Genomic DNA, 24,898 nt, shown 5'->3' on the forward strand with positions numbered 1-24,898 from the left:
GAGCTATTATTCTACTTTATTGTACTTGTTTTTTTTATCTGTGGGTTTTATGTTTTATCTTATATTCATAATTTGCAAATATATTACTGCTTTTGTGTTCATTCTGTGTCTTGTTTTAATGGTAAGCACTTGGTGCATGTCATTTCTTTTGTAAAGCACTTTTTTACGTATGAAAGGTGCAGTACAAATAAAGTGGTTTATTATTATTATTATTTTTGTTTATATCAAACACTTTTTTTTTTTTTTCTAACCCCTGGAGCTGCAGTTATATTTGATTCCCTCAGTGTGGGATCAATAAAGCTTATCTTGTCTCTGAGATATTGGTGAACGCTTTAAGAAATGGTTCAATATGTACTTCTCCAAACCATGCATGCACATTTTATTATTTTGTACAAAGCAGAACCACTACAGAACTACTGTAAATATGCATTTCTGTACATTCAAATTTGGGGTTTTCCTAATATATGTTTAGTCTGTATAATATTTGTTGTTTGTACATCTGGAGTTTTGTAACAAAAATAATTCCCCCCTTGGATTATTAATGTCTCTCTGATTCACACATAATCCGCCTGATGTGAGACTACTGAAAGCTTCCTTTGCATGTGACAGCAATTAAAACCCCGGATTATTCCAGGAGGATATGAGCGCACATCAGTTACATAATGTAAATAAAAACATTGCATCCAGCGTGTGTTCAGATTGGTGCGCGCTGCCTTGTGCACGGATGTCCCGGATGGTGCTCGCACCGGAAGAGAAGCAGCAGCTCTCCCCAGCCATCTTGTGTGGCAGCAGAACCAGCGATTTGTTCGCATCCAAGCCTCGTAGAATCGGAGGTGAATCCCGCTGAAGGGGCGCCATCATGCCCGGACACCTGCAGGAAGGCTTCGGCTGCGTCGTGACCAACCGGTTCGACCAGTTATTTGACGATGAGTCCGACCCGTTCGAGATCCTGAAAGCTGCAGAAAACAAGAAGAAGGAGGGGGCCGCCGCTGGCTCCAACAAGACCTCGGCTCAAGCGGCCAAGCAGCCGAAGAAGGAGTCACAGAAGGACCGAAAGAACCCGCTGCTGGACAAGAAGGAGGAGTCCCAGGCTCCGGTGCCACTGAAGAAAGAAGGTACACAGATGTCGCCTGCTCCTTCGCTTAGAAGCAATGCATGTTTCTATTTTCATGTTTTTTCATGTGCATCCTCCTGTTAGCCAGCAGCAGCCTGCATGAAGGTGTAGTGTAGTGCTTTCTGTCTGCTGGAGGAGGAGGATGCTTCGTGCACTCACTGGCTACGCAGCTCCGTTTGCGGCTGCAGGCTTTTGCGCACAGAGGAAACCAGACGGATGACTTCTTTGTTTGGATTGGTGATGACGGCTCCCCTGGGTGCTTACTTGAATAATGTTTTGTTGTTTTTAAATAAGAGCTTAATCGCACTCAAACAACAGCACCCAGGGGATGAAGAGGGAGGCCCGCTGTAGCCAGTGTGTGCACGGGGAAACTTTGACTTTGGAGCTTTGCATGGCAGTTTGCACCTAAATGGTGTTGACTGTCAAACTGGCATTTAATGACGACATTAGCGAGTTGTCATACTGATGTAAATGACCGCCTTCTGGAGGTTTGACTGTTGTTTGCTCCTGTCATCATGGCTGTAATTTACCTGCTTTTTACAGGATGAAAACATTGTAAGAGCAGATCATTTTGCAGTTTTGAGCTCCATGGGGTTTACTAGAGATGAAACTACATATTTTCATACTTACTTGTTACATATTAACAATGCATTTTACAATCATATCCATCCCTGTCATCTACAGTTCAATGTTACATTTGACAGGATGGTGATAATTCCCACATTGGGGTATTTTTTTGTTTTGTTTTGTTTATAAACGGTAACATTTTTATTCCTCACTTTGTTTTTATCGCACCACCTTATTGGTTTTGTGCACAGTTCTTAATTAATGTGACGGCCTTGACTGTATCAACATAATATTGATAATAATAATAATATAGTGTATGTATATAGTGCTTTTTCAAGAAACACTTTACAAAACAAAACTAAAATACAATCATATTACCTTAAGTAAAAGTTACTGTCCGTGTGAAATTTTGTACACATCTTTGTATTTAAGAGCCTCTAGTTCTATAATGAATACATATTTTCATATTCAGGGTTCGTACAGGTGCTTGAAATCCTTGAAAATGCTTGGATTTTAATGTTGTGTCCTCAAAGTGCTTGAAATTGTATCTGCATTTCCTTCATAACAAACAGCTATAGAAAATAATTCCTTATCCTTCTGGTATAAATAAATAATGTTATTTGTTTATAACACAATACCATCTAGTTTAATGTGATTTGATGAGAAAAAAAGGGAAATAATAATTTTCAATATATATGTATTTGTATATGTTAACCACAACTGTAAGGGACTGGAAAAGCTTGAAAATGGACCCAGAAAGTGCTTGAAAAGTGCTTGAATTTGACCCTTGAAAAGGCGTATGAACCTTGCATATTGCTTTGCGGAGTAGATATCAGGACACTATTATTGCAAAATTCAACTAAATCAAGCAATAGGGGCAACATTTACACGAGCGGTTTTATTTTTCCCCTGTGGGGTTTGAGTCAATATGTTGCTCCAGTTCATCCCTTTTCGCTGTATGAAATATTTATCTTAAGACCGACCATTTTATGAAGGGGAACATCAGAGTTATGATAAGAAAACATGTTCATGTTTTGTTCCACCTCGAGTAGCCGTATCTGAAACGCGAAAGCTCAAAACGCCGCCCCTGCCTGTGATTGTCAGGTATCAGGCGAGTGGGCCGAAGACCGGACCAGCAGGGTCAGCCTGGTTCCCAGCATCAGGGTGGGCAGGGTGAAGGGCGGCCTGGAGACAAGAGGCCTGACCGGAGACCTCCTCGCGAGCGCCGTTTCGAGAAGCCGGCTGAGGACAAGCCTGAGGGAGGTGGAGAGTTCTCCGCAGACAAGTGAGTAGCTGTGATGAATGACGAAGAGAATATTTAAATGCGCTGATAAGATCGAGGCTGTCTGCTGCGAATCACAGGACCTTTTGTGGGGGTGTATGTAAGGATTTAGTGTTTAATATAATCTTATTAGGTGTGTCAAGTTGCAGGCTCTTTTTTTATTTTTAAATTCAATGTCTGTGTGTGTGTGTGTCTCCATCAGGCCTCCTGGAGACAGGCCCCCGAGAGGGCGCGGTGGCGGACGGGGTGGGCGTGGTGGAAGAGGACGAGGAATGGGCCGAGGAGGAGAAGGCTTCGACTCCCGTGGGAAACGAGACTTCGACAGACACAGTGGCAATGACAAATCGTGAGTCAGACCTCAACTCAGACCTCAGCAGACCAGTGAATATATAAATAGAAATAACTGCATACTAAAGCATCCCGTTCCTGAATCTTTATTTATTTAATTTTTTTTATCAAGAGTTGCCTTCTGGAGCTCTTTGACTCTTAAAGGTTGCTAGGAACAGGTGGCACTGCGACCTTCCAATTCACTAAGGGCGCACTCACACTGTCCATCCGTACCGTGCCCCGTGCTTTAGGGTACTTCACCCCCCCTCCCCCCCCGCGGGCCAGGCCCGTGTGTACTCACACTGCCTGAGCCTCGCGCAAATGCTTCTTGCCTGTCCATACGTCATCGCGCCGTAACACGTCACGCGCATTGATTGACGTCATCGCGATGCGTCGCTTTGTTTACAAATCTTTCCATAGACCTCTGAGTTTTTGTGCGTCTTGTCCGACTGTTTTTTAATATTTTCATCCGACCAAATCTGCAGTAAACACTCCACCTCCGCATCACACCAACGTGAACCTTCCGCCGCCATTGTTTTAAATGTCCAGGCATGGTCCGTCCTTCTTTTTTCTATGTCCGAATAGGCGCGGATAAAATGACGTCAGAGCCGCCGTAGACTCGTGCTCGTACACGTGCACACGCTCGTGCTCGTACATGTGCAAACGTGCTTTACTAAAGCCCACCTCTCCCAAACGGTCCATGGCCGGCAAGCGTGCTGCAGCTAGGCGCGGTACGGTTGCACTCACACTGGTCAAACCAACTAGACTGTACCCGTAAAACCTGTTTGGGCACGGTACGGAAGGACGGTGTGAGTGCGCCCTAAGCCTCCCCTCCAACACAGCAATTAAACTATTACATACACCATTATCACTAAAGAAGGTAGAAGAACAGGTGAACATTTGACTCTCGAGACAAAAGGGGAGTGAAAGGGAGAGAGAAACCAACGCTAACTGCAAAAATAAATTACAGGAGCTAGCAGAAGTGGAGAGCGTCGAAACGGCTGTGGGATAAGCAAGAAAGTCACTAAAAGATGAGTTATGAGTGCCTGAACAGAACTAGTGCAAGTTTATAGGGATCGACCAGTATGTTTTTTTTTCACTGCTGATATCAATTATTACAATTATTTCTAATCAAGGAGGCCAGTAACTGGTATTTTCCACAGTATACATTTGCAGAAAAAATGAAAATCTGTGTCAAAATTTAGAATAACACAAACTCCGACACAAATCTTGAGGTATATTTTAATTAAATAATGCAAAATAGGCTGAGTGGTTCGAGCAGTCGCCCCATGTTGAGAGGCTGAAGGTCCTCGAGGCAGTGGCTGCAGGTTCAACTCCGACCTGCGGCCCTTTGCTGCATGTCTCCCCCTCTCTCTCTCCCCATTTCCTGTCTGCCCTATATGATAAAGGCTTGAAAAACTGCCAAGAAATTCTGCAAAATAGAACTAAAGTGCATCCATCAAGAGAAAAAAAGAGGTCACGTGCAAGTAGGGACTAAAATGTAGATGTTATAAAAAAAAGTTTTTTAGTTCACAAAGCCGATCATATAAACTATGACAATCTGGTAAGAAAGTTTCCAGCGGAAACACTGTTTTTCTTTTGTGACCTCAGCAGTATCGGCTGCCTTACTTTTGAAACACTCCACTCCACCATCACACTATCAGAGGCACAGTATCCTTCCGTGGTGTTGATAGACTATCACTCGTGACATGTAGACCATCAGATAGTGCTCTAGGCGAGAAACTGAGTAAGACAGCAGAGGGTTGAAGACAGACGGAGAGAGGCGGCTGCGTCAGGGGAAAAAATTCTATTTTTGGTCAAAAAATAAAGATTTTGATCGTCTTAAAAATTCTGAATGTCGCAGCAGATAATTGGTCGATCCTTACTTTACAGTAATTAACAGTCCGACCCAAATGGCATCTGAGGAAAGTGTTTGTTAATGACGTCTCAGTTAAGCTTCTTTTGACTACAAGACTCAAGGTCAAAGGTTGTTGTTGGTTTAGAATCACTGTTCATTGTAGGCTGTAAGTATTTTAGGCAGCATACATCAGTGTGTGCAAATGCGTGTGTGAAATTACATGTGCATGTTCCTTTTGTTTGCTCCAGCAATCAGAAAAGCGATGAGAAGCGCAGTGGCAGCGGCTCGCACAACTGGGGCACCGTGAAGGATGAAGTGAGGTGAGTTTTCAAGAACAGACACACGTGGCCTGTTTATGTGAGCGTTACTGTCTGACTCTCTTACTGCGTGGGGTCTATATAAAGTGGCTCTATTTTAGTGTTGAAATAAACAAGTGCACTGGTTTCAGTGGGACATTTTGCACAACAGTGTCTGATACATAATGTGCTGCATGGATTATAGTAAATGCACCAAGGGAAAAATGCAGAAGTGTTCATTCTGAAATGTTTGCACTCAGTTTTAGCTTTTTATTATTGTAGTGTGTGTGTAATAGCAGTAGATGATGTGGATGCAACACTCATTTGTGAGCTATTTTGGAAAGGTGCCATTAGGAGATAATGTTTCAGCTGAAGGCAAATATATCAGTATTGACAAGGCGCTGTGTGTCTTTGTGTCCAGTGAGGCTGAACAGACTGCTGCTCCAGAGACGACCCCAGAGGGAGAGGAAACTGCACCCGCCGGCTCAGAGAACAAGTGAGTATCCATTTTCTATCGGATGTTCAGGTTTCAGGCCATATTCGGGTGTCCAGTTACACACCTCATTTCTTTTAACAACCCCAGGAAAAAGTAGATTAAAGCCACAGAGATACACGTCATCACACCCGGGATGTTGTTCTGCGTCACAAACGGTATCTCTACACGTGCGTTTTCATCACAGAAGCTTAAACGCAAATGGGATCAACATTGTCTCTGACCTTTTTGACCTCAGGATTAGAGAGCATGTATGGCGCAAAGAGGATCGGTGAATTTGAGGTTTATTACGTCCCTACATTGTTGTGTGCTGGCTTTTCAGGGAGAACGAGGTCGAAGAAGTTAAAAACGAAGGCCCCAAAGAGATGACCCTGGACGAGTGGAAGGCCATGCAGGACAAGGAGCGCACTAAAGTGGAGTTCAACATCCGTAAGCCCAACGAGGGAGCCGACAGCCAGTGGAAGAAAGGATACGTGCTGCACAAGTCCAAGAGTGAAGATGTAAGTACATTGATCATAGACTGTGTGTAAAGATGGCCGAAATAAACCCGGATACGGGCGCCGCCATGTTGTAATTTTTGGAGCCGGGTTCTGCGCAGTAGTGATCGGGCTTTAGAGTCACACCGTCAAATTCCCGCCCATACACCCGCCTGACCAATCGTGAGTCAATCGCAGTTGCCAATCATAACATTTAGTTCATAGCAGCAAATAACTGATTAAAACCAAACCTGTCAGAAAGATACACACTTGAACAAACTTCAGTGTATTTAAAAAAAGAAAAAATCTCAAAAAATCAGTGGAAACCATCGTTGGGAAAAATGTATTATAAATTAATTTTTTAGTGCGCTGATTATTTTCAACATTCATTTTTTTTGTCTGTAAAAAAAAACTTCAAACAAAAAAATGAGGATCGCAGTTCCTCTGCAAAGTGATGCCTAAAAATGTCTTTTGTTCAACAAAAAAAATGTAAAAGCCAATAATATCGAGGTAGTCATAGATTTTCTGTCAGTTGAGTAGTCTGTGTTCTACGGTGTTCTACGGTGTTCTACGGTGTTCTACGGTGTTCTACGGTGTTATACCGTGTTTGCGTTAACACTGATTACATTACTTTCCCACCCAAAAAAAGTTACGTTTATTTAATGTTTGTGTATCAGCAGCCACGTAGAGTCAGATTTCACATCACATGATGAGATTTGGTGCGAAAGTGCAGAATCAGATCTTTTATGAAATAAAATAATAGATCATAATATAATAGATCATCAGTGTGTTTCAGGGAAGGTTTTCTTGTCACTGAGTGCACAAGTTTGCTGGATAAATACTGTATATAATAGCTATAATAATTCTAACTATTTTTATTTAAGATGGAGGAATTGTCTGGTCTCTGTAAATCATAAATAAGTCAGATTGTGGGCTTCACCTACTCTATTTGTAAAGTGTCTTGTGATAACTTTTGTTATGATTTGGCACTTTAAATGAAAGTTAATTGAAATTGAATTGTTTGCTTGTCAAATTTACTCTTCGTAATTCGACAGCAGAGCGCCACAAATCTATTCTCTGAACATCCCAATTTTTTACATCACATTTATATACAGACTGTGGTTAACGCAGAACATTTCACAGCACGCTTCCACCTCCTGTATGTACCCGGCAGCTGTGGTGTGTTTGCATTGTAACCGGTAACATTGGTGTTGTCACGAGATTATAACTGCTATGGAAATGTATCCTGCTCTGCTGAGTCACTCTTAGATGGGGACTTCTGTGTAGCATTAACACATTTGGTTTCAGATGCACATAATAGCATAATATGATATTAATGAAAACCCCTCTGTTGTCTTTGAATTTCAGAGGCCTGTTGGTGCTTTGATCGACGCCCCAGAGACAGAAGCAGAGCCGGCTCCTATTTACACCAAGGTGCCTGCAGCTGTCGCACTGACATCCACACAGTCCATGAAAACATCAACAGTCTTTATAAAAACCCTCCTGTAAAGCCCAGTTCAGACCAAAGATTCACAATGACACGACTTGAAAGTACTTGCAACGTGCAGGTCCGCAACGTTCTGAAACCTGCCAGTTCACACCAGCGATCATCTCCATAGCAACGCCTCTCTGTACTTCTGTTCTAACCTCCAACTTTTCAGGCGTTTTTTTCGTGGCTTGATATAATTTATTAAACTGACTCTCTCCAGATTAATTTTTTTCCGTCTTGACTCTAGCTCCACTCAAACATCTGGGATCTCTTCATAGGAAAGTGATTTCAGGTGGTCGAGGCCAATCAGGACCGCCAGGCGTTTTTTTTTTAGGTGTGACGTAGCGGAGAAGCGACTGTTGTGATTCAGACAACAATGGCAGCTCGCATCAAGAAAGCAGGCATCATTATCATTATATTTCTTCTTTAAAGAACACCAGAGAACGGCTCTGAAGGCTTTTGTTGGTGGAAACCATGTTTTCCCCCTTCTCCCGACTGGGTTTGGCTTTTCCCTACGTCGCCCTCAACCGTCACGGGTTGGTTTCCATGTGAGCGGTTGAAGTAGCACGTCCATAAAGATGACGGACAAGTGGTTTATCCAATCATATGCAAGGATTTTTGGAGCGATCCCAGATGGATGAGTGAAGCAAGGAGGAACAAGATTCATCTGGCGAGAGACAGGTTATATATTATATAATATAAATGAGGACAGAGACGGTGAGATACTTGCTACAGCTGCATTTCTAGTTGTGATTAAACAGCAAAAATACCGTTTATTTCACTGATTCACTGCTTTGTATTACGGCGCTCGCTCTCCTTATTCATTGTTTCTCTCTCACTCGTGCTCGTTGAGCCTCCGCCAAAACAGCCTTCCAACAAGCTGATAGTTTGTAAGTGAATTGACCGGCGGACTTTGCTAAGACTTAATTGGCTGTTGCAACAGTGGACGTGTCTTGTGTTCTGAAACCGGCTGCTGGTGATTTGACAAATTTAATCGCCAGTGACAGCATCAACCGGTTTGAGTCCAGACCAGACGGGTCAGTTCACACCGCTGCAACTTTCACCAGCAACGTTCTAAAACTGCTTCATCACGTCGCAAATCTTTGAACTGGGCTTTAGAAAACAGCGAGTGATTAAATACACCTTCAAATGTCAAAACGGTTTGTTCACTTGTGTTTTGGGCGGCTCCAGAACACACATGTTCACTCATTACTGCTTTAAAAACAAACGGATGATGATCTGACACACTGTAATCATCTGTTTTTAGCCACCCGGCCCTCCTGATGAGTCCAGCGACCACCACTTCCGCAAACCAGCCAACGACATCACATCCCAGCTGGAGATCAACTTTGGAGACCTGGGCCGCCCCGGCCGCGGGCGCGGGGGAGCTCGCGGCGGCAGGGGAGGCCGCGGCGGCGGTGGCAGTGGTGGTAGTGGTGGTGGCGGTGGCGGGGGAGGGGGAGGCAGCAGGCCGGCACGCGGGGGAGGACGTTCCGAAAAGGTAACAATAAAAGCTGTTGTCGCTGCCAACAACAAAGGTTTAGTGTCCCTCACAAAGGTTTTAGCTCACTGACCGTGAACAGGCTGTAAAACCACTGACTTGGAAAACATGCTGTGGAAACACGAACGCCCAGAAATAACAAACCAGTGACCACATGCTCCACGATGCAACACTCAGACTGACCTCATGTCAGCTGTCAGGGGGATTTTTGTAGTAATAGTGTTTAGTTATGCGAATTAAGGCTTAAAAGTAATAATTAGTATGAAACTGTCAAAGCTGGCATTACATTTATATTAATTTTTATCTCACTTTTGATGTAGAGTATATTATCAAATTGAATTCAGAAATTCCCCCAAAAATTATAAAAAAAATAAAAAAACCTATGTACAACCCAAACTTCATATACTAGTAGTAATGTGATTCACTGTCCACATACAGGGGCCGTAAGGGTGGCATTTTAATGTTGTGTTTTCAAGGTTTGAAAAGTGCTTGAAATTGTATCTGCATTTCTTTTACAACAAATGGCTATGTAATAGAAAATCATTTCATTTCTTATCTGTCTGGTATTCTGAAACAATTTTAGTTGTTTATAACACAATACCATCTCTGTTTGGGTTCATTTTAATGAGGAAAAAAAAAGTAATAATAATAATTTTTAAGATGTATTTGTTTTTGACTGAAATTGCTTTGAGGATAAGATGTATTTGTAGAAATGTAATTTGTAAGGAGCCAGTTGAGGTGGTTCTGGCATCTAGTAAGGATGAACCCTGAGCGCCTCCCTAGGGAGGTGTTCCAGGCACGTCCAGCTGGGAGGAGGCCTCAGGGAAGACCCAGGACTAGGTAGAGAGATTATATCTCCACACTGGCCTGGGAACGCCTCGGGATCCTCCAGTTAGAGCTGGTTAATGTGGCCCGGGAAAGGGAAGTTTGGGGTCCCCTGCTAAAGCTGCTGCCCCTGCGACCCGACCCCGGATAAGAGGCTGAAGATGAGATGAGTTGTAATTTACCACGGCTGTAAGGTGCTGGAAAAGCTTGAAAATGGACCTTGAAAGTGCTTGAAAAGTGTTTGAATTTGACTTCAGAAAAGCTGTTTTTTATAAAAGGTGAGTATACAAAAATGGATTGTAAGACCTGTAACCTTGTTCCACTTTTTTTGTGTGCGTTTGTGTCGTCAGGCTAGTGGAGTGTCAGTCCCCAACGTGGACGATCCTGAAGCCTTCCCAGCTCTGGCCTAAAGGCTCCTTCTCCACCACCAGCCCACCCATCAGCCCTTCAGGGGCCCTCCTCTACGAGGCTTGCATGCTTACCACATCTTCAAGTATATAAGAAAACAGAGAAGAAAAAAAAAGATTTTAAATGACAAAAAAAGACTGTCATCCCATACCACTCACTCCACCAGAAGACTAAATTTTACCCGTTTTAAAGGAGAACAAAAGACAAAAAAAAGGCGAGAAAAGGACCTCTTGTTACACTGAAGTTTTGTATTTAGGAAAATGAAAGCAGGGATGTTTTCATACTTTTTTTTTGTTCTTTTTCTTTTTCAGAGATTATGCATACTTCATTGATAATTTTTATTTGTGCTGCTTGAATTTATGCATTTCTGCGATTAGGTTGAAGTGTGTGTATCTCTCCCCCTGAAGCTTTCGTGCTCTATTCCCTCTTGACTTCAGCTCAGTATTACGGGGTCATCTTAGAAAAGACTTTCTACTGGAGCTTTTCCTCCCGGTAACACACTGATGTGGTAGCTCTACACTACATAGGAGACTTGTACTAGATATCTGAAGTATGGCTTAACATGCATTTAAAGTGTAATTACTCTGATCCTGACTACCCATCCCTTTTTGCCAGGCACAAAATCCGGATGGGTAACCAGGCAAAGTGACTTCCTACTAAAGCTTGGTATTTTTCTGCTTGTTGTGCAGTGAAAGTAAATGCCTCTTTTTTTCCAGTTTTCTTTTGATAGCTTGCCTTTTTATTTTTTATTTTGGTGGACCAGTGGTTAGTGATGCTTTTTGTCCCCCTGATCCAGATGTGCTACCTGTGTTTTCAGGGTGTCCCAGGGCCCAATGTGTATATCTTTAGGCTGGTCCTCGTAGGTCATACAGACTGCTACTTGTTACTTCAGGACCACTAAGCAGATATTGTATTTTTTTTGTTAAGGGTGTATGTGTGCGTGCGTGCGTGTGTGTGTGTGTGTGTGCGTATGTATGTGTGTTTGGCAAAGTGTAAGACTGAATGTGTAAATTTGACAGCTAGTTACTTAGACTTTAAGTATTCCTCTGCTATGAACTTGCCAATCTCAAACGGTAGACTGCGAGTTCTCACCTGAGGGAGTTCCTATACGACCTTTTGAGAAGTGATTGTTGAAATGTCGCTGAGAATGATGCATCGACGGTGGACATATCTCGCTCTTTAAGAGTATCTCTCTTTCAGATCTCAAAGCACTTGGTTTAATCGGCACCAGTTCTCTGGAGATTGTTCACCCCTTTCTGTAAACCATATTTTCTGTTGTTTTTTTTAATTATTTTTCATTTTATCAGTGCAGCAGCACCAATGCATCATGAAATGAAAGAAATGTGGGCTGTCATTGTGGAACAATCATGGGTTACATGATGTAATGTAAGTTACTGGTGCTTTTAGCCACCTGTGTCAGCATTTTCAGCAACAAGTGAGCGTTTTCTTTTAACAAAGCGGGTATATTTCACATGGGGGTCTGGGTGGGGGAGGGGCGGGTTAACGAACAAGTGAATTTAAAGCTTTACATGCTGTGTTCTGCAAAGACTTGCTGGTGATGCACTGATACAGACGGCTGGAGCGGTTTTCTCGTAGGACTGTTCGAGCCACATGACGGTGAAACTTTCTCTGCAAACATCCCTGTTCTAATAAAAATTGCTTTAGAGGTGTTACATGTATTCTGCCGATGGCTGTTGGGTTGTTTAAAATCAGTGATGTGATTTTAAAGGTGTAAACAAACGTGCTGTGGACTCTTTAATTGCTTGATGCATAACGAAGCTGTGGTGACGTCATGTCAGTGCGATTCCATGGTAACCCCATATTTTCTTTAATTAATTATGTTTTAAACTTACACTGAATTTCACACAAAATACAAGAACAGAAATAGCTTATAACAGAACAAAACGCAATTATATACGTAACAAAAAATATTAAATAAGACAATGAAAGGCTTTACAATTCCAATTTTTTTAATTGATTTTACTATTTTTAATAGTTGGATATAATGTCCAAATTTAAATTGTTGTATTCATGGGGTTTTTTTGTCCATTTGCATTTATTAATAAATCATTTTCCACATAAAATAAATAGGTTCAAAATATACAGGTTTTTTAACAATCAGTCATTCTTGTAATAACAAAAATACAATATCTCTGTTTTCTAACAATGTTTGAACCAGTCAGTGTCTTACAAAAAGATTCCATATCTGACCAAAATGATTTAACATAAACATTAATTTAAAGAAAGTGGCGTAGCTCAATTTCATTAGTACAAAATCTACAACTCCCATCGATATCATCTCTGAGTCTTGAACGCACCTGGTTCAAAGGATTATGCAGGTGTATCGTTTTAAACGACACTTCTCTGGTTTCGCTGGTAACACAATATTTTATTATTAAAATTCCAAACCGACTTGGCACAAATGTAATATAACAGAGGTTACAGGTAAACTGTTTTGAGACGACGTCAGCCTTCGTTTATACAATCAGCCTGAGTTTAAGGGGCTCATCTGATGAAGCTCTCGGTGCATTTCAGTGGCGGAAAGCACGGTTTTTCAAATATCTTCAAACAGGATTCAAAAGAAAACAAAGAAAACAGAACATAAGTAGAATAATACACACTCATAAAATAAAGTACACAAACATTTTAACACAATCATGAACGCACACAAAGGATGTGCCTAATTTCTTATAAAATGATATAGGATATAAGATTGGCATAAATAGTAATAATTAGGAATAATAGTTTTAAATTTGAATGCATTTATTTATATGTATTTATTTATTTATTTACGAGTAACAGGTCAGTTTCTCTACATGTAATATTTTTACTAAAATATATTTTTTGAGGTCCAACTGAAAATCAGCCCAGAAGACAGTCACATGTAACATCTGTGTTGTTGTTGTTGTTGTTGTTGTTACATCAAAGCTGATGCATGAATTAAGATGTTTCACCCGCTTCCGTTTCCGTCATCGCCGCCAACGTTCCATATTCTACGCATGCGCAAAAGAATCTTCCGTGTCAATGATACGTGAACGATGGCAGAGCTCCACAGACGTCGAAGGGAGCTCCGCGACAGAAAGTTATCACCCGAAGCAGCAGCAGCATCCTCCGCGGCCACAGACAGCCCCTCACCGGTGCATCTGAAACTGTTGGCTGCGGGGTTTTACGGAGTCAGCTCGTTCCTCATCGTTGTTGTCAACAAAAGCGTCCTCAGCAGCTACAGGTAAAGGTGCAAAGTACGAGCAACACACGGGGACATGGTGGAGCATTGGTGGAGGAAAGTATGCAGATCTGTATGTACTTATGGCGCACTGTGGAAATACCTTAACTTAGGTTAAGGTTCTACTACCACAGTTCAGAAATGCTACTTATATACTAACAAGCAGTGGTGGAAGAAGTACTCAGAGCTTTCACTTAAGTAAAAGTAGTAATACCACACTGTAGAAATACTCTGTTACAAGTAAAAGTCCTGTATTAAAAGTGTGACTTAAGTCAAATTAGTAACCACTCTGTAGAAATACTCTGTTATAAGTAAAAGTCCTGTATTAAAAGTGTGACTTAAGTCAAATTAGTAACCACACTGTAGAAATACTCTGTTATAAGTAAAAGTCCTGTATTAAAAGTGTGACTTAAGTAAAAGTCCTGCATTCAAAATGTTACTTAAGTAAAAGTGAAGAAGTATTAACATAAAAATGTACTTTAAGTTCAAGTTCTCATTATGCAGAATTGCCTGTGTCAGAATAATATATTACTGGATTATAATTATTGATAGATTAATGTAAATATCACTTTAATGTTGCAGCTGATAAACATGAGGCTAATTTAATTAACTTTATATTCTGCTGTGTAGCTTAATTTATAACAATATGTTATTTAATTTGTTGATATTTTTTCGATTAATCATCTGAATCTGTAAAGTCACCAGAAACCAGTTTTAATGATGCATTCTCTTTTCTCCTTCTTTGTTTCTCTGGTTGGCTTTGAGTTGTGATGAAGCTTATGTATATTGTTTGTGTCTGTTTTTAATTTTTAAAATAAAACAATAAAAAAGGTAACCAGAAACCAAAGTAAACCAAAGAAATGTAGTGGAGTAAAAAGTGCAATATTTCCTCTGTGTAAAGTATCATGAAGTGGAATTACTCAAGTACAAATACCTCAAAAATGTACTTAGTTACTTTCCACCACTGCTAATAAGACACTGATGCTCTTACAAGTAAAACTCCTGCATTCAAAGCCTAAAAGTACAAAAGTAAAGGTGGAAAAAAACACAAAAAAAAATGAATTAATGTGTTCGTCACTTAAATGTTGCAGCTGGAACGACTTGACTCCGGTGGTTGGGATCTTTTAATGATTCTCTTTGTGTAAATATCCTTTAGGCAGCGAAGCACTCACATGACTGTGTAACTAACATTACTGACTCACTGCACGGCCTTTATGACTATTCTCTACTTAAACTGAGTTTTGACAAACTTCCTGTAAGAAAATAGGTTGTTTTTTTTCATATTTGCTGAAATTGTCCCTATTTTCGGACAGAAGATCTGTGGAAAAGTAATACCACATCAGCAAATACAACAGCTTTAATAAGATGATGTGTTTTCTTGTAATTCAGTAAGAAAAATGTCTCCTGATTTTTGGGCAAAAATGACAGAAAAGCTTTTTTCTATGTCCATGGAGAAAACTGGCTCGCCTACAATTACATCTTACTGCCAAAGAGGCTGCTAGAAACAAGATATACAATTCTAAACAGATTAATGTAGGGGAGTACAGTAAGTATAAAGAAGCATCATCAAGTACTTAAGTTAGTGCAGTTATTAAATAAATGTATTTTCTCCGTCACTGTTTCTAATTTATGTTCTGGTGCAAAATATGCAAAGCTAGAAGAGAACGCTAAATACTTGTTTTTGCATTTTTGAGCCTTTTTCTCTCATTCTGAACATTGTCTACATGTTTTACAGATTTCCGTCGTCAACATGTGTCGGAATCGGCCAAGTAAGTTTGTCTTAAGTTGAGTCAGAAACTTCCTGTGAACAGAGCCTGATACACTGCCTGATACATCTGCTTCAATAACTCTGCAGATGTTGGCTACAATCGTAGTTCTGAGGACGGGGAAGGCGTTGGGTTTCATCTCGTTTCCAGATATGGATTTGAGTATACCACAAAAGGTAAGAGCGTGACGCTGATGTCTCACTCAGGACTGAAAAACACAACAATAAGAAGAACTTTTAAGATCAAAACTACTTTTTTTTAACATTTCAAGTGTTTGTGTGTGTTTTCCAGATGTTTCCACTGCCTCTACTGTACGCCGGGAATCAAATATCAGGGCTGTTTGGGACACAGCGACTCAAGTTAGAGCCTCTCTTTGAGGGTGTTTTATTATGTATGAAACATGAGTTCCTTAATATGAAACTGCAAATTACACCATGTTTTCCTTTTTTCCAAGTTTACCCATGTTTACAGTTTTGAGGAGGTTCACTATTTTTCTCACCATGGTGTTTGAGGGACTCCTGCTGAAGTAAGTTTCCTCTGCACTATTTAAAGTGTAAGTCCGGCGAAAGTGGTCTGTTTGGCATGAAAATACATCAAATCAGCCATCGAGACAGTTGTTTTTGTTGGTCAAGCATGTATAGAGAATGTCCGGAGAGACGCTAACAGCCAGAGGTGGCTAACACTGATTAGCTCGGGGCGGTGCACTGAATGCATCCAAAATGGCAATTTTTAACCTCTAATATTGTTCAAAATAACACCAAACCTCTGCAGTAGCATGATGAGAGAGAGACACTCATCTCATCTCATCTCATCTTCAACCTCTTATCCGGGGTCGGGTCCCGGGGGCAGCAGCTTTAGCAGGCGACCCCAAACTTCCCTTTCCCGGGCCACATTAACCAGCTCTAACTGGGGGATCCCGAGGCGTTCCCAGGCCAGTGTGGAGATATAATCTCTCCACCTAGTCCTGGGTCTTCCCCGAGGCCTCCTCCCAGCTGGACTTGCCTGGAACACCTCCCTAGGGAGGCTCCCAGGGGGCATCCTTACTAGATGCCCGAACCACCTCAACTGGCTCCTTTCAACGCAAAGGAGCAGCGGCTCTACTCCGAGTTCCTCACGGATGGTTGAACTTCTCACCCTATGATGAGAGTCTCTCACATAAAACAGAGCACCAACGACATAGTTAAGGAACCCCGAGTTTATTTTAAAAAAAGACTGTTTTACAAGTCTGCCTTTCCAGTAGGTCCATGTTGACAGGTAGTTCATACAAGTCAAATACCGAATGCACTGCAGTTTAGCTCAAGGAGTAAAGTTTTGGCATTTATAATTCTATGGAAATGCATTATTACTTGGCTGTTTGTGAAGATGTCTATCAAGTGTTGATGCAGAAATGAAAGGAGGGCTATTTTGAGTAATAATAGTCATTAAAAATGTCCGTTTTGGATGCGTTCAGCGCACCGCCGCGAGCTCATTAGCGTAAGCCCTTTGTGGCGTCTATACATTCTCCATACATAGTTGATCAACCAAAAAAACTGTCTCGATGGCTGATTTGATGTGTTTTCATGCCCAAAAAGACAGTGGGTTCCATTTTTGCCGGACTTACACTTTAACATTAACATTTAAATGTGCTGAAACCTGCAGATGAATCATTTTAACCCGTGTCCTTTTCCCGCAGAAAGACTTTCTCTGCGTCGATTAAGATCACAGTTTTTACCATGATCTTTGGTGCTTTTATTGCTGCCAGGTGAGATGACACTCATACCCATGATATATTGACATTATCCAGTTCACACGTGTCTCATTCTCTGACGTGTTTTGTAGCGCCGATTTAGCTTTCGACCTCGAAGGATACATGTTCATAATGTTGAACAATGTCCTGACAGCGGCCAGTGGGGCGTACGTGAAGCAGAAACTTGATTCTAAGGTGAGCAGTGCTGCCTCTCTGTGTGCGATGCTTCTTTGCTGCATCGTTTCATTTGTACTGAATACTGCTGTTCCCATAGGAACTTGGCAAATACGGGCTTCTCTACTACAACGCTTTAATCATGGTTTTCCCCACTGTGGCGTACGCCTACTACTCAGGGGATCTGCAAGTGGTAAGGAATGCTTTTTTAACACACATATTCATGTTTATGTTTGATATTTATGTTAATGTATTTATAATTTAGGTCTGTCTACACGTGACACTATGGATATTTTTTCCCTCCGCTCAGAAAAAAAGAATTCAGTCTACACAACTTGCGTTTTATAAATTATCCCTGTCCGCACTAAAAAAAAGCGCACTGCAAAAGGGACCATCAATTGGAAAAATTTTGATTTAAACTGAAAGCTAACGTTTTTTAATTTTTTAATTAAATTTACTGCATTCCAATCTCAATCCAGTATCAAACAAAGACTTCATAGACTGTATGTAAGGATGGGTGACATGGCTCCACTTCCTCCCACTGACCAATTGCGAGTCGCTCATGGCTGTCAATCATGATGTTTCAACTGTTTTTATAGCATCGAATAATGAATTAAACCGAAACATAAAGGAAAAACAAACACTTGAACACACATCACCGTGATAAAAATGACCTCCAGCGACAGAAACCATCCTTGGGGAAAAATGTACAGTGGGTACGGAAAGTATTCAGACCCCCTTAAATTTTTTACTCTTTGTTAAATTGCAGCCATGTGCTAAAATCATTTAAGTTCATTTTTTTCCTCATTAATGTACACACAGCACCCCATATTGACAGAAAAACACAGAATTGTAGACATTTTTACAGATTTATTAAAAAAGAAAAACTGAAATATCACATGGACATAAGTATTCAGACCCTTTGCTCAGTATTGAGTGGAAGCACCCTTTTGAGCTAATACAGCCGTGAGTCTTCTTGGGAATGATGCAACTAGTTTTTCACACCTGGATTTGGGGATCCTCTGCCATTCCTCCTTGCAGATCCTCTCCAGTTCTGTCAGGTTGGATGGTGAACGTTGGTGGACAGCCATTTTGAGGTCTCTCCAGAGATGCTCAATTGGGTTCAAGTCAGGGCTCTGGCTGGGCCATTCAAGAACAGTCACAGAGTTGTTCCGAAGCCACTCCTTCGTCATTTTAGCTGTGTGCTTAGGGTCATTGTCTTGTTGGAAGGTGAACCGTCGGCCCAGTCTGAGGTCCATAGCACTCTGGAAAAGGTTTTCGTCCAGGATATCTCTGTACTTGGCCGCATTCATCTTTCCTTCAATTGCAACCAGTCGTCCTGTCCCTGCAGCTGCAAAACACCCCCACAGCATGATGCTCCCACCACCACACTTGACTGTAGGGATGGTGTTGGGCAGGTGATGAGCGGTGCCTGGTTTTCTCCACACATACCGCTTAGAATTAAGGCCAAAAAGTTCTATCTTTGTCTCATCAGACCAGAGAATCTTATTTATCATAGTCTGGGAGTCCTTCATGTGTTTTTTGGCAAATTCTATGCGGGCTTTCATGTGTCTTACTCTGAGGAGAGGCTTCCGTCGGGCCACTCTGCCATAAAGCCCTGACTGGTGGAGGGCTGCAGTGATGGTTGACTTTCTTGAACTTTCTCCCATCTCCTCACTGCATCTCTGGAGTTCAGCCACTGTGATCTTTGGGTTCTTCTTTACCTCTCTCACCAAGGCTCTTCTCCCCCGATTGCTCAGTTTGGTTGGACGGCCAGCTCTTGGAAGAGTTCTTGTCATCCCATACGTCTTCCATTTAAGGATTATGGAGGCCACTGTTCTCTTGGGAACTTTAAGTGCAGCAGAAATTTTTTTGTATCCATGGCCAGATCTGTGCCTTGCCACAATTCTGTCTCTGAGCTCTTCAGGCAGTTCCTTCGACCTCATGATTCTCATCTGCTCTGACATGCACTGTGAGCTGTAAGGTCTTATATAGACAGGTGTGTGGCTTCCTTAATCAAGTCCAATCATTAGAATTAAACACAGCTGGACTCCAATGAAGGTGTAGAACCATCTCATGGATGATCAGAAGAAATGGACAGTACCTGAGGTAAATATACAAGTGTCACAGCAAAGGGTCTGAATACTTATGTCCATGTGATATTTCAGTTTTTCTTTTTTAATAAATCTGTAAAAATGTCTACAATTCTGTGTTTTTCTGTCAATATGGGGTGCTGTGTGTACATTAATGAGGAAAAAAATGAACTTAAATGATTTTAGCACATGGCTGCAATTTAACAAAGAGTAAAAAATTTAAGGGGGTCTGAATACTTTCCGTACCCACTGTATGTGTACTTATGGCCATGTCCCATCCGCTAACATTGAGGGGGCGGGACTTATGACCTATACTGCAGATCCAGATGTTTTGGTGTCACTTTCAGGGAGCTGTCACGCTGTCCATCCTTATATACAGTCTATGGTGAACGTACGTATCAAAAGTAAACAAACCAGCCCGTTATTGTTGTTGTTGTTTCTGGCCCATGCTTGTGAAAAGCAACAACTGACGATGTCATCCTTTCCACACGGACACACAATAGCCAGAGTTTTGAACATGTGCTCTGTTTTGGGGACCTAAAACTGTTAACACGTGGACGAGAGGCCCAAAATGTAGAGTGAATACGTGTAGACGGGCCTTTAGTGTCCGACAACTAGAGTTGAGAATCTCCTCTGTGTGTGTTTGAGTGCAGGGGTTCGAGTATAACGGATGGTCTGATCAGCTGTTTGTTGTGCAGTTCGTGCTCTCCTGTGTCATGGGGTAAACTCAAGATCCATCATTTGTCAATAGATAACATCCCACGTCGCTGCTCTTGTCTAATCCCTCTTCCGTGTGTTGTGCAGCTTCATTTTAATGTACTCCATCATGTTGAGCACGCAGTACAACTCAGCACTCACCACCTCCATTGTGGGCTGTATTAAGGTAGGTCATTTTCACACTGGTCCTGCCCCCCTGTGGGCTGATAAACATTCATGAATGCAGATGTGGGTGGTGACTCTGTCTTCGATTCTTGCAGAATATCCTCGTGACCTACCTTGGAATGGTGTTTGGAGGAGACTACATATTCTCCTGGACTAACTTCATAGGTCTAAACATCAGGTAAGGTGCACACAATTTAAAGGTCCCATATTGTGCTCATTTTCAGGTTCATACTTTTTTGGGGTTTCTTGTAGAATATGTGTACATGCTTTAATGTTCAAAAATCCATTTTTATTCTCATACTGTCTGTCTGAATCATAGACTGTATAAAAGTTAGACGTATCCTCTACGTCGAGGTCCGTTCTCTCAACTTGATCCAATCCTCGCCTACGGGAGTCTCCATCTTGTCAGACTTTGACACCGCCTCATTTCCTTTTACCATAAAAGGGCATGTATGTGACTTCGGGGGAGGGAGATACGTCCATCTGGCTGCGTATACCTCCGAGGAGAAGTGGGGGCCAGGGGCTAGCTGTCACTCAAGAGGCCACGCCCCTAATTATTCATAAACTTTACCCTCCAATAAAATAAAAACTAGCCTGGTGCAGAAAGGTCACCACCCTCAGTGTTGTCATGGAGATATGACCTAAACATACAGACTAGAATGTGTTTTTTGTACCAGGCCTTAAACAAGTGGTCAGGCCTTAAACAGGGGGTCAATGAGAAACTCCTTTATTATGAAACCTGCCCCTAGTGGACACTCTACGAACTGTAGTTTTTGGCACCTCCTTATTTTATCAACCAGGAAGTCGCTGTGGTTGGGGCTTGGTCTGAAAATACCTGTAATCACCTTCTGTGTTTTAGTGCCTGTCTCTTTGAGCCCATCTCCCCAAAGAAGCCCAGTCTGCTCTGATGGGTCGGCATTTTCAGGTTTTCCTCATCTGCACTCTCGGCGTCTCCACACAGTCACTGCAGCCGGCGAATGACTGTAGCAGCACTTTCTACTTTTATATTGTAAAGTTGTGACATCACAACCATACAGAAGTCCTGACGGCTCGTTTAAAGACACCGTTTCTGAATAAAGGCTACAGGCATTTCTCTGTGGACTGAGCGTTTATATAGCACCTCGACTTGCTTTAGAATAAAAAAGAAATGGAACCACTTTTTACAATATGGAATTTTTAAATCGTTGTGTTGTGGAGCTGGTGTTTGCCTTCTGGGGAACTAATTTTGCCATCTTTGTTTCCCACAGCATTGCTGGCAGCCTGGTGTACTCCTATATCACCTTCACACAGGAGCGAACAAGTAAGAACAGTCCAAATAATGTGAATGAAAACCTCCGCCGTAACATACGCACAAATTGAACAAGCTGCAGGTTCCTGAAATGTATTGTAATTGCATCAAAATTAACAGAAAAGGCGTAAACCAAGGAGTTCCGACGCGACACTGAAGAACTGCGCACGTCCAGGATACATTTCATGTTGTCCGTGTTCTGTCAAAATGTTTTTAAAACATTCATGTATTTTGTCACCATGTTTATGTTGAAATCATGTTAAAGCTGGAGTTGGCAACATTTTTTGGATTATATTCACTGAAACCGACACTATACTCCGATAGAACGACATAAATCATCCGGTTTTAGAAAAAAACTCCCTACGTGCACCTCGAGCCTGTTGTTTGTTTTGCAAAAATCCACCGCCCATATCATCCTGTCCACTCAGTGCAGGGCTGTGTGAGAGCTGACTGTCAGTGACAGTTTGTGCACACGCCACACATGCCCCCTCCCCACTCGCACATGTTACAATATCACAGGCAAATGCCCCAAGCTAGGTGTACGCTAAAAGACTATGAGTAGGTTAGCCAGTCTACCTACGAGTAGCGTGTACTCCATGCTGTTTATCGATGAGGGAAGGGACATATATGGCTTGGATTTATACAGCACCTTTCTCAGCTTTACAGAGTCCAGGTTCCATTCATTCACACAGACATACATGGTGGTGGTAAACTACGTAGACTGACGGGGGCGTGGCAGCTAATCAGCGCCTACGGCCCCTCCAACCACCACCTCAAACATAAAGCAGTTCACACGAGGCAAGGTGGGTGGAGTGTCTTGCTCAAGGACACAGCAACCACGACACAAGCAGGGCAGGGCGGGGATCGCACCGCCGATCCTTCGGACATTGGCCGACTCGCTCTACCAACTGAGCTACAGTCGCCCCGACAGCACATTCACAGGAATCTGGTGCACGCGCACTGACGAGCACTCGATGGGAGAGAGCGGAGGAGCTCGTTGGTTGAGGGGGAGGCAAAATTTGACTGAGTCAGCTCGAGCTGCCAGAGTTGCCGACTGCAGCTTTAAGACAGAGAAGACTGTGAAATTTTATATTTTTAATTAAGACTAAATGCATCAACATTTTTACAATTATATTTCACTGATTTAAATACAAAGTCAAGAGCATTTTTATTTTTTGAAAAATCACTACAGTTAAAGGGTAGATTTTAATTTTCTGTTCTATTTTTATACTCACATGCCATACTGATTTATTGGTCGCTCTTATCAGACCCTTTTCTCCATACTGGCTTTTAATTGATCCTCCCTGAACACACAAATACATTCTTACGTTCAGCTGACACAAGGCTTTTGTTTACCATGGTTTCCCCACAAAAAACTCCAAAAATCTCATGTACTCTGGCTTGATATCAGACAGAGCTCCACGAGTTACACCAAAGATACTAAAGCTGAAGCTGGAATTAAACGGGGCACACTTCCTGCCTCCTAAATGCCTCGTTTGAAAGTGTAGTGAACATCGTGTGGTTGGGTGAAAAGTTATGTGTGCATTTATATTTCCTTTTGCTAGCATTTGATATTTACATAGCTAATAGCCATATTGAGCATTACAAACGTTAGTTATCTGCAGCGTTTGTGAACGTTAGCTGGCGTTAGCTTAGCTGCGTTTCCACTGCAGCAGTGGTGTTGACTGCTTGTGATGCGTCAAATAAAAAACAACAGCTGGAAATGTTAACAAGGTTAAAAACTTCATTTTTTCATTGCAGGAAGACTTTAAAAAAAACATACACCACAGCTTAAAGTGTAATTCCAGCACAAAATCATCCCTTGGTCTTTTTCAAAACTAATATACATCAAATAAGCCATTGAGACAGTTTTTTTCATGTAACAACTATTAACGTAGAAATCCCGGAGAGTCGCTTTACAGCCGGACACAGATTAGCTGGGGGCATTGGGGTGAAGGCATTAAAACGGCTTTTTTTAACCACTAATACTGCTCAAAATAACACCAAACCTCTGCAGTAGCATGAGAATAGTCCCTACAATTAAAACAAAGCACCAATAATTTAGTAAGTGTGACATGAATTAAAATGAACATGTTTTTGGGTTTAAATCACAGGACAGAACATATTCTTTATCTCCTCATGATGCAGATGTTTTCTTTATCTTTGCATGCGATGTACAGTCCTGTATATCTTGTGAAGGTACTTCCCTTTATCCTGTGATACAAGTGGGACTGGTATTTATAATTATGACTCTGTAACGCAAAACACAGGACGAGTCGCCCTTGTGCCCTGATATGTTGCTGTAGACGTCATGCCAGCTGGGCTGTTTGTGCTATCTGTATTTAAAACTCTGCAGACCCTGACCTTGGGGGCACTCTTCGAGATGGGAGCCGTTTGCGCAGACGTTTGGAAGACGGCTTTCCTTGCAAGGAAATTATATAGAATAAACTCACATGGAGAAAGCCGATCTTAATGTTTCTTCATTGACCCTTAGTGACTAATTTTACCCCAACATTAGCGAACCAATTGTTTATTAAAAGAGTGTTTTTAAAGACTTAACTTCCAGCTCCTCGTAGTAAAGTCCATTCAAGTGGATTACCAAAGTCAATCCAAAAGGAAAGAGCCCATTGATGCTTTGTTTTATGTGTAAGGACTCTTCTCATGCTGCTGCAGAGGTTTGGTGTTATTTTGAGCAGCATTAGTGGTTAAAAAAGCTTTTTAATGCCTTCACCGTACTGCCCCAAGCTAATCAGTGTTAGCCACGTCCGGCTGTTAGCGACTCTCCTGGATTTCTCCATTAATAATAGTTACACTGAAAAAAACGGTCTCGGTGGCTTTTTTGATGTATGTAAGGGCCGAAACAGACCATGGGATGATTTTGCATTAAACTTTAAGCGTCATATTCAGTGGAACGTCACTATGAATCTCATGCAGTCACATTATGGAGGGTTATTTCAAGGCCAGTGTGGTGGAGAGTGATTATAACATTTAAGTCTTTTAACATGTTTTGTATTTAAAAAAGAAAAATTAAATTCAACCCTTGGAATCAAACTGTTGTGTTGCGTTTTGTAATAATCAATATATTGAAAACTCACAACAACTCAAGACTC

At 41.7% G+C, this 24,898-nt stretch overlaps 2 protein-coding genes across 2 annotated transcripts; both read left to right on the forward strand.

Moving 5' to 3' along the window:
* Positions 1-743: 743 nt before the first annotated feature.
* On the forward strand, positions 744-12,377 carry serbp1b (SERPINE1 mRNA binding protein 1b). Its single transcript, XM_083927810.1, has 9 exons — positions 744-1,115; positions 2,786-2,966; positions 3,166-3,309; positions 5,397-5,468; positions 5,866-5,940; positions 6,260-6,437; positions 7,782-7,847; positions 9,170-9,403; positions 10,579-12,377. The coding sequence occupies exons 1-9, from the start codon at positions 860-862 to the stop codon at positions 10,636-10,638; spliced, it is 1,266 nt and encodes a 421-aa protein (XP_083783936.1). The 5' UTR covers positions 744-859; the 3' UTR covers positions 10,639-12,377.
* Positions 12,378-13,674: 1,297 nt separating this feature from the next.
* LOC310958196 (nucleotide sugar transporter SLC35D2-like) lies at positions 13,675-24,785 on the forward strand (the record flags this gene model as incomplete). Its single annotated transcript, XM_083929045.1, has 13 exons — positions 13,675-13,862; positions 15,595-15,628; positions 15,715-15,801; positions 15,917-15,984; positions 16,080-16,151; positions 17,298-17,366; positions 17,444-17,546; positions 17,626-17,718; positions 20,272-20,339; positions 20,423-20,501; positions 20,596-20,678; positions 21,748-21,800; positions 21,909-24,785. The coding sequence occupies 13 exons, from the start codon at positions 13,675-13,677 to the stop codon at positions 21,917-21,919; spliced, it is 1,008 nt and encodes a 335-aa protein (XP_083785171.1). The 3' UTR covers positions 21,920-24,785.
* Between the last annotated feature and the right edge of the window lie 113 nt (positions 24,786-24,898).

The sequence above is a fragment of the Echiichthys vipera genome (genome assembly GCF_963691815.1).
Source record: "Echiichthys vipera genome assembly, chromosome: 15".
Taxonomy (NCBI): domain Eukaryota; kingdom Metazoa; phylum Chordata; class Actinopteri; order Perciformes; family Trachinidae; genus Echiichthys; species Echiichthys vipera.